Source organism: Merops nubicus, unplaced genomic scaffold (assembly GCF_000691845.1).
Source record: "Merops nubicus isolate BGI_N331 unplaced genomic scaffold, ASM69184v1 scaffold15214, whole genome shotgun sequence".
NCBI classification, from domain to species: Eukaryota; Metazoa; Chordata; class Aves; order Coraciiformes; family Meropidae; genus Merops; species Merops nubicus.
Genome location: NW_008602400.1, coordinates 1 through 10,063, shown reverse-complemented (window position 1 = coordinate 10,063; position 10,063 = coordinate 1). Strand labels below are relative to the sequence as shown.

General features: G+C 54.2%; 1 protein-coding gene across 1 annotated transcript in view; it reads left to right on the top strand.

The window, feature by feature from the left end:
• Positions 1-10,058, top strand: part of OPCML (opioid binding protein/cell adhesion molecule-like) — a gene marked incomplete at its 3' end in the record, with an annotated part of 10,316 nt that extends 258 nt beyond the window's left edge. Inside the window, exons 2-7 of the mRNA XM_008938352.1 lie at positions 111-343; positions 8,173-8,298; positions 8,575-8,709; positions 8,784-8,904; positions 9,233-9,384; positions 10,024-10,058. Of these exons, the coding sequence (XP_008936600.1) occupies positions 111-343; positions 8,173-8,298; positions 8,575-8,709; positions 8,784-8,904; positions 9,233-9,384; positions 10,024-10,058 (802 nt within the window). The remainder of the gene's footprint in view (positions 1-110; positions 344-8,172; positions 8,299-8,574; positions 8,710-8,783; positions 8,905-9,232; positions 9,385-10,023) is intronic.
• Positions 10,059-10,063: the final 5 nt, after the last annotated feature.

The window sequence follows — 10,063 nt, the reverse complement described above, 5'->3', positions numbered from 1 at the left end:
CCCCTTCTGGCAGCCAGGATGCTGGCCGTGGACACAGCTCCTGTCCCCTTCTGGCAGCCAGGATGCTGACGTGGACACAGGTGTGTGACCCTCTGTCTCTTCCTCTGCAGGTGTACGGTGGATGACCGGGTGACACGGGTGGCGTGGTTGAACCGCAGCACCATCCTGTACGCCGGCAATGACAAGTGGTCTATAGACAACCGCGTGGTCATCCTCTCCAACACCAAGACCCAGTACAGCATCAAGATACACAACGTGGACATCTACGATGAGGGCCCCTACACCTGCTCCGTGCAGACAGACAATCACCCCAAGACTTCACGCGTCCATCTCATTGTGCAAGGTGGGTCTTAACATAGCTTTGCCGAAGTGATTGTTTGATATGGAAGGATGCTGGACTTGTGAAAGGTTTGGAGATGGAGGGATCTCCATCTGTTGCTTCAGGGATCAAGTGGCATAGGGACAGGGGTGCAGACAAGCACCTGCTTCATCAAGGAGGAGGTGGACTTGTATCATCTCAGGCTCTCTGTGTTGTGTGGTCGTCACATGGGGCAGAGGATATGTATGAACTAAAATCAGGGCTGGCACACTCCTCCTTCCACCCCTCTCCTGTGCTTGCTGTGAATTTAACCCATGTCTGCTGCTAGGGACCACATTGCTCAGCTTGCTGCATCAGAGAGACATTAATAAGGTGCTAGGGCACATGTCTGGAGGTGCTTTGGCAGAGCCAAAAGCAAAGCAGTGCCAGGCATGGCAGAGGAGCGATCTCGAACAGCGCAAGCCTTCGTCATTTTGGGTGAGAGGGCAGGCTGTGTGTGCAACCCAGCACCACTGGGTTGTGGAGGCATTCCCAAGGCTGCTCAGATGGGGATCTGGCAGATCAGAGGTACCTGTACCACTGTGGCAGGCGCCGCCTCTGGATCCTCACAGCTTTGCACTGGCTACTGGCTTTTGTCCGGTCTCTAGATTAATTTTTCAGAGTTAGTGTTAGTTCAGGTTAGATAAAGATAATGAAAGTTTCCTAATCCTCTTAAAGAAGATTTATCTGGCTGAGTAGAAAGCTCTCGGAATACAATAAAGCGTGTATAAAACCAGGACCTAATCTTTCCTTTAATTTCAAACAGCTGATGGGTATTGATTTTGCAATGAGCAAATCTGAAAAATTTCTTGGCCTCGACATGTCTCTGTGAAGCCCCCAGTGCAGATGTGTGTGTACATATGCATTGTTCTCATGTGGAGGAGGCAGGGTTTCATCACAGGCCCCCAACCTGAGAGGTTCTGCCACCTGGTCTCATCCAGAGCATGGCAGGGGGCTGTGCACACCAGGCTATGCAAAGAAGGGAGCACTCATCTTGGGAAGAGGGCAGTGGAGATCTGCTGGGAACATCCCCTCCGTCCTCCTTTCTCAGCCCTCTCCCCCTTTGTGAGCTGCATGCGAGCCGCCCGTCTGTGAAGTTTAATCTGTTTATCCTGTCTGCTCTCTAATCATTTTAATCCACCCAGTCAACACCGGTGAAGTATCTGAGCACTTTACATCTAATGAAATTAGGCTAACTGGCAGCAGCGCTCAGCACCCGCTCCCCTTGCCCCTGTTTCAGAGCAGGGCCCACGATGCAGGTGCTCTCCAGGCTTGGGTGGGTGAAAGCAAGAGATAGTTTGCACCCAGAACAGCCATCCAGCAGTGAGGCATTCCTAACTGTGCTGGGAAAAGCTTTTGCCCTGGTTTGAGTGAGTCCAGTTCAGTTGCACCCAGTGCAGCAAGGACTGTGGTTCTGGGCAGTGTTACTTCTCCCCAGCCGAAGGGAAGCCTGAGCAGAGCTGGGGATGTGTGGCTGCAGAGGCACAGGTCAAGTGGACAGTGCTGAGACTTTTCTGTAGTTCTTCTTCCATGTATTAAGCTCAAGATGTGTATGTGTGGTTGGCTGAGTTTGTCCACAGAGTAATTTCATTTGTGGAGAAATTCCATCTGTAGGTGCCACCTTGCTGCCCAGTTGATGGTCAAAGAAGCAAATCATGGTCTCAGCTCCTGCACAGTTCCTTGGTGGCTAAAATTGGTTTTTGGTGGCTCAGACCATGTGGCATGGCCTACCAGCACAATGGGCACAGCCAAGGGCTGGTGGTCTCCATTCTGGCATGCTGGAGAAGAGCCTGTTTCTATGTGGGCTCTGTGCTTGGAGGAAGGGAGCTATTTGCCAAAGATGCATTCGCTCCTGGCTGTGCAGGCAAGCAGAGAATGTGCTGTGCAGGGATGGGACCAAAGCCCTGTTTCTGTTCTAGCTCTCCTCGTGCTAAATACAACCTCCAAAACGAGGTTTGGGGCCCTCCTTCATCAAGGAAGCAGCGGTGGCAGGAGGACCCCGGCGGCACACTTGGCCTGTGCCAGCTGGCAGTAGTGGCCAGTTAGCAACTGTTTTCAGGGCAATTAATTTATATTTGTGTTTGCAAAGCTAAAAGTTGGCCGGATAGAATATCGATTTTTTGTCCCTGTATTCAGCTGGGTTTTAATTGTGCTACTGCAGGGCCCGGCCTTCCCTCCCAGCAACCCAGCAATAAATCTGCCAGGGAGTCACAGTCAACAGTAAATGTGTCTCTTAGTGTCATTATTAATATGTTCTCTTGGATTGGTTCGTTGCAACAGCCGCTAACAAGGGTTTATAGGAGAGTAGATGGCAGGAAGCCGAAGGTGGGGGGTTTGTCTCCCTGTTTCTCTGTGTTTTGGAAACTGCCTCGTGATGAACGCTTTCAGGGGCATCTGTGGTGCTTGTGTCACACCGGTGTGTTTTGGGGAGAATTAGGAGTGCAAAGAGAAGTGGCGTTTAATATTGTATAGGTAGAAGATGAGCCACCTTCTCCTCCTCTTGTCATAAGCAACTGGAGCGGAGGATGCTGCGGGGATGGACCCCAGCTGGGCTGCCTCTGGGTATAAACCCCTGGGAAGCCCATCTCTGCTCCCAGGAGGTGCAAGCTAAAGGATTCTATGATTCTAAGGGTGAGCCAGGAGACTGTGCTGCATCATGCTGCAAAATGGTTTTGGTGCAAGGAGCATGGTAAGGTCCATAGCACCTCCTTGGCGTGGGCTGTTTTGGGATTATTTGCATCTGAGAAACAGAGCTTAGGATCAGTATTTTGGTTGAGGTTGGGACTTTTGTGGTCAGCACCCTGCGAGGAAGCAAGTCCAGTGTTTTCCTTGTAGCAGTGGCTGTAGAGATGAGAGCAGACGTGCCCAAGCAGTCTAGCATCACACAGTGTTGCTTCGGGGTGTACACGCTGAGCAGCATCCTGGCCAGCAGAGATCTCATCAGTGATCTCAGGTGTCCCCCTCTAATAGTGGTACTCCTCAGATATCCTGTTTCTGATTTCTGTAGAGAACCCTCCTCTGCACTGCCTTAATCCTACTCACTGTGGATTTGTCATTAAAACCTCTCCTGCCTGTCAGCGTTGCTACCATTAGTTTCTGGTCGGCATGATCCATTTTCCCATCTCAGTGTCGGCTGCTTTCCTTGCCCCAGGACCCAGGACAGGTTTCGTGGCCTCTGTTTGCACTGAGGAGTTTGCAGTCGTCTGGTCAGCTTTCCAGATGCACCCAAGGACGCTCTCCTGGTGCCACGTCCCTCCTCACACCCACCTCCTCTGAAAGCAGCACCGGTGCTGGCGTCGCTCTGCAGCAAGCGTCTCAAAAGCAAATTGAGTTGTTTTTCCTTCTTCCTGATGGCAAGTGACTGTTTGAGTCTCCCAAAGGGCAACCCCCCCCCTGCTCCGTGCCAGCCCTATTGAGCTCTTCTTCCCTGATGTAGACCGTGCTCCAGGCTCCCCTCAGCACCGCAGATTTCTCGCTGTCCACAGTTAAGCTTCCTTTTATCCCACTGCCTTTGATATCCAGGCAGGAGCTGAGACCGCGATACTTATTAAAACCTTACCGGGAGGCTGCACGGTGAGGTGAGGCGAGCAGCTCAGCCTTCTTTGGTTCTACAAAAAACCTGATTATAGGCTCTCAGGGTGGAAAGTGCTCACATATTAAGGACTTAGTATTTACACACTGGAGAGTTTGGCATGAGGAGTGTGTTTGTGGTATACAGAGAAGGGAAAGGCTGAGAGGCACCAAAGGAGGCTCGTGCCTGACTTGGGAGCTTCGCCTGCACTAGAGCTTCAAAGAGAATGTGTTTGGGAACTGAAGGAATGAAGGTGTGGTGGCAGCTGATTAATTACTGCAAGAACGGAAAATGGGGAAGAGGGGGGAGAACCGGAGAAGTTGTTTCCCCATTTTACTTCTGAACAGAAATAACATTTTAGCGTGCACACAAATAGCTCCCTGGGAAGCACTCTCGCTTCCTAATTGTTCATAAATTTACTGACAGGTGGTTACACAGTAGGTATTACGTTGTGAGTTTTGTTTTTATTGCTTTCCTTGTCTCAAAGCAAAAACCTGGAGGGAAAGGGTGTGCGGTTGGGAGATGCTGTCTAGCATGGGGTGCTCAACATCCACGTTTCAGCTCTGTGACTTCTCCTGGTGTGGCTGGGTTTTGACTTTGCTCACACAGAGGGGTCTGTGCAGACCTGTTGACCCCTTTGCTTTTGATGCCAGTGGCTCTCATGGCATTGTGGTCTGGTGCCCTCTGAGGAGGGTGAACTATGTGGTCCTATGCGATGGTTCTGGGCTCTGAGAGCATCCACTTGGAGGATGTTTTGGGTGGGTATTTTTCTTTCCTCTTCTCTCAACTGTTCTCAAGCAGCATGCTGAAAGATAGACAGGTCACTGAGGGAATATCAGCTAGGCCAGACGACCTTGTCTCCATGGCAGAGAGGATGCATTTGAAATAGGCATGTTATGATACTTTCCTATAAAAGGATTGCACAGTGTGGTTTACCTGGGGAAGGCTGTGAAAAGGGAGTGTTAAAGATCCAGAGAAGGGAAAGGGAAGATCTTCCCCAAAATGAAGCATCTGTGGAGCACACGAGGCCTTGGCAACGTGGCACATGGCTCACTTGGCTGGGAAAGGTAGCAGAGATCACTCTGTTGACCAAACTGTAGCTGTTGGGTGTGCTTAATCCATTATCTCAATGAAATCAGCTCTCACGAGCCTCTCATCCTGATCAGGCTGTCATCAGGATGGGTCTGATCAGAGCTGAGAATCTTCGGTGCCAAGAACAGCACTATGTTAAAACTCCTGTTGTCGCCTCCTCGCCCCCCCCGTTGCTTCCCTTGCAGGCCAGTTGGGACATCAGGGACCTAAACCAAAGAGGGTTAGAGGTGGAGAACTGCATCCATCTCTACATGGCAGCAGGCACTCCCCAGCTGGCAGCAGGGTCACGGCTCTGTGCCTGCATCTCTTCTTTAAGGGCATCAGCCCCAAACAGGGGCTGTTCTCAGGAAGATTTTATATCAGCAGCACCTTCAGCTGCCATGCTGGGGCAGACCCGAAGCCGACACCAATGTGCTTCTCATCTCTGGAGGGGGTGGCAAGCACAGGCAAAATGTGAGCTTTCAGCATGTTTCCCTTCTTTGTGTCGTCTTCCTGTACGCTAATGAGTCCTTGTGCAGTGACACCTCTGACAGCTTTGCCTTGCCTGTGGTGAGGGGAGGCTTACCCAGGGCTGGAGGCTATAGTGTGGGGCTATAGGCAGCTGGGGCGTGCTGGCATGAGCTCTGGCAAGAGTCTGACCCCTACTACTGCAGCAGTCCTCTGGATCTTCCACCCACAGAGTGCCGACTGTGGGTGGAAGATCCCTGTGGGCACCCATCCTGCAAGGAGAGGTGGGCAAGTGGCTGTTGGGTGGTGGTTTGGAAAGCCCGGAGGTCTCCATCTATCCTCTGCCTTATCCAAGGCGTAGGAAGAGTTCTCTTCTAATGGATGAGGAGCTAACGATGTGGAGGAGGGACATTAGTGTCAGCACGTGTCGGCAGCTCTCGGCTCTGAGGCGTGTGGCAGTAATGATCTGGCAGCTAAAAATAGTGTGGGGCGAGCAGCTCTGGTGGGGATTGGCACGAAGGAGCTGGGAGATGAGTCAGCCCGCGCGTGGTCCCAGCGTCACCGCAGCCCAGAGGCACCAACGTGCTGCCTCTCCCTGCAGAGTTCAGTGGGGATGAGGTGTCCCCCCGTCACGGGCCGGACCCACACCTCTGTGGGCACGACAGGGGCCATCCCCACTCACCCCTGGATGTCTGGGAGTGGCTCACGAGGTCCCAGCTCTCTGGTCTCGTCCCCAGATGGGGTGGCCGTGGAGCAGTGGCAGCGCTCCTGGTGCCTGGAGGTGGCACAGGGACCCCGTGGCATTTGGGAGAGTGCCAGGGATTGCTTGGCTGTGCTTGCCAGGGATGATATCCTGAGTATGGCACACAGCAGCGTCACCAAGGTTTAGCCCCCCCCAGTTTGGGAAGCAAGGGGAGGGTCAGTGTCCAAGAGCAGGAACTGGCACCCAATGGAGAGCCTGTGTGGGCACATGGGGCAGTTTGGATCTCAAGTGGTAAAGGAAGGAGATAAATCACAGGCTTATTGTTATTGAATTTAGTGGCATTGCTTTCACGTTCCATTTCTCTCACCAGCTTTCCAAACAAACAAGAAATTAGAGCACAAATGTATTTTTGGGTCTAGCAAACATTACACATTAACTTACCCGTGATTACTATTACACAGGGAGGATGGAAATCTCTGTGGGCTGCTCACCACTCTGGTGAGACTGTGCTGCTCCTCGCTGCCTGGGGTGAGCCCTGTGTTCAGTGCCTTGCAGTCGTAGCCTTTTATGAGGGAGGCAGGACTGTGGCTAAGGGGGACAGGAACCATGTGCCACCATATCACTGCCCTCCCTCCTGCCCCAGCCCCCAGCAGCTCCAGAAGGGGAGCAGCTCACCCCTATCCTGCGAGCAGGCTCGGGGCCAGGGAAGGTGTCCTGAAGGGGTGATGACCATATCTGGCCAGCACTGAGCAGTAACTACATTTTCCAGCCGTTGCCAGTGCTCACTTTTCATTTTTGGATTGCTGCTTTCCCCTGAAGGACTCAGACAATCTTCTTCTGCTATAACAGACTGTACTTTTATATTAATGTGTCAAGTTGGAGGGAAATTTACTGCCTGGCAGAGCCTGTCAGGCCATGGAGACAGTGTCTTGTCTTCACCACAGCTCATCCTGCCGTGCCTCCACCGTGCTGGGGAAGGAGGAGGTTGGGAGAGCAGGCTTGGGACAGCCCTCCTGCATCCAGGAGGCTGACTGGGAGCCAAAGGCTTGCCTGGGGTGTTGGTTGTTAAAGCCTGGTGATGCTCAGAGCCAGGTGGTTATAGGAAGCTTAGACTGAGCCTCAGGGGTTGTAGCCACGGCCCCTCTGGTGCCCTGTCATCCCTCTGTCCTTACCCACCCTGGTCAGGATGGACAATGATGAGGCAGCCTGAGCAGGGCAGGGATGGTCCTTGGGAGTGAGAGGAGAGCTGGGCAGCCCTCACGTCCCCTTCCTGGCCATGCCAGCTCGCTGCAGAGGTTTTTAGGTGATCATCCCAGTGTCACGGGAGAGGCTTCAGCCTGAGGGCAGGAGGGGCAATGCCATGTAAGCTGGGGCTCTCGGTGCGTGGCGTGCTCAAGGACAGGGCACAGGGCATCCTTTCTGGCTTTGGAGGAGTGGGGCATCATTTTGGGTGGGCTGTTTTGTACAGCCCCGTTTGGTCCATGCAGCACAGCGTCTTTTGGGGGCCACATCTGCCAGCCCTGCGTGCCAGGAAGCAGTGTGGGTGAGTGGGTTTTAATTGCTGTGTGTCAGGGCTGGGGATATTAATGGGTGTGGAGATTGCCAAGGTATTTATTAGGTGGAGTATCTGGGGATAGAGTAATATAAATCACCGTGGCTGGTATTGAATGGAGTGGACGCTCAGTAATTTAAACAGCTTTAATAAATATGCTCCAATATGAGCTTTCTCACAGGCTGTAAGGAGAGTCAGTTATTGGGGTTTGGGGACCTAGTGTGCAGATCCTTCTGTGCTCCGTGTCCACACTTGGCTCTGTTGGAGGTGCTGGTTTGAAGATATGAGGTTGGGGACCAGACAGGGTGATGGGGTGGATGCCACTACCTGTGATGGGGTAGGGCTTGTGGCCAGGGCTTCCTGCTAGCACACAGGTCCACTGCAGTGCCCAGCTGGGCCTGGCGAGCTGGTGTGTTGACGGTGACTTTGCTGTCCTTTGTGCCTTGCAGTGCCCCCCCAGATTGTCAACATCTCGTCAGACATCACCGTGAATGAGGGCAGCAGCGTGACCCTTATGTGCCTGGCCTTTGGGAGACCAGAGCCCACTGTCACGTGGCGGCACCTCTCCGGGAAAGGTGAGACCATCCCTGGGGCTTGAGGAACAAGCTGGCCAGGTCAGAAGAGGGGCCTTGCCTGGCCTGTGGAGGGAGGAAGGAAGGGAGGGAGGGAGGGATGGATGGGTGGATGGATGGCTGGGGTGGCAGGAAGGTGTCCCACAGTCCGCTGGGGTCTGTTGCGAAGGGTGGAGGTGCTGGCCCTTGGGTGCACGGGGGATGCAGGTGCTTGTTAAGCGATGCTCCAAGTTTCCTGGGTGAAGGCTGACAGTGCCACGCGTTGGGGACGTCTCCCAGGGCAGGGCTTTGTGAGCGAGGATGAGTACCTGGAGATCACGGGCATCACGCGGGAGCAGTCCGGGGAGTACGAGTGCAGCGCCGTCAACGACGTGGCCGTCCCGGACGTGCGGAAAGTCAAAGTCACCGTCAACTGTGAGTGCAAGGGGTGGGGGAATCGGGTCAGGCGGGCACAGAGCCTGGCATGACGTGTCCCGGCCTCTCTGCAGACCCGCCCTACATCTCGAACGCCAAGAACACGGGCGCCTCAGTGGGTCAGAAGGGCATCCTACAGTGCGAGGCCTCGGCCGTCCCTGTGGCAGAGTTTCAGTGGTTCAAGGAGGACACCAGGTGAGGGGCTGCAAAGGGGGGTCGTGGGGCGGGGTGGGAGGGCAGGGGTCCTCGTATTTTTTTTTTAAGTGGTTGGGTGAGGGGCAAGGGTGTCCCAGTGTTATTCCTCCTAGGGGAGGTGGATGTGGCTTGTGGGCTGTGTGGGCCAGGTGGGGAGATGGGTTTTGGGTTGGAGAGAACAGTTGTCATTTTGGGCAGTGTGGTGGGGTGAAGGGCGTGTCTGAACAGAGGAACATGTGGATGTATCATGGTGCTGCCTGCTGGGGAGGGACGTGTTGTGAAGCAGCAGCATGGCACTCTGAAGGCCTTTGACTCTATTTCCCCGCAGGTTAGCGAACGGGCTGGAGGGCGTGCGGATCGAGAGCAAGGGCCGCCTGTCCACACTGACCTTCTTCAACGTCTCAGAGAAGGACTATGGCAACTACACGTGCGTGGCCACGAACAAGCTGGGCAACACCAACGCCAGCATCATCCTGTATGGTAGGTGTCCTGGGTTTTTTTTTTTTGCAGCAAGGTACAGAAAGAAGAGGGATGAGGAGGAAGAATAGGAGGAGAAGGATGAAGAGGAGCAGGTGGAGGAGGTGATGCCTCTGCCAGAGACCTGCCTGCCCAACGACTCTCCGCTTCTGACTAAGCCATATCCTGCACCAGGGCCCCTGCTCCGTGCTCTCCTTGGAGGCTGCCAGCTTGAGGACCCTCCTTTCGCCTACTCAAGTGGCTTAACCCTGCTCATGGCCCAATCCTGACCTGCCTTCTCACAGGAGTCTCCAGGGAAAGTGACCTCTAAGAGCGGTGTGGCCAGAAATGTGCCCACCCTGGGCATCTTCCTCCTCCAACCACCAGCACGCCTCCTCTACATGTCCCTCGAGCTCCTTGCATACCTCCTCCTCCTGGAACCCACACTGCAACGTTCCCCAAAGGATGGACAAACCCACTCATCCCACCCCAGAGGTGGAACACAACGCTCCGTATTGGCTGCGGGGGATGCTGAGCATGGGGATGGAAGGCAGAGGGGCCGAGGAACCACTGCAAAAATGGGGAGGGGGTGTGCTATTGCCTGCACTCCGTGCTGCCCTTAACCCTGTCTCGTCTCTTCCTCCCCTTCTCTCCCCTGCACAGGTCCCGGCGCGGTGCACGACGGCGGCAACGCGGCCTCCCG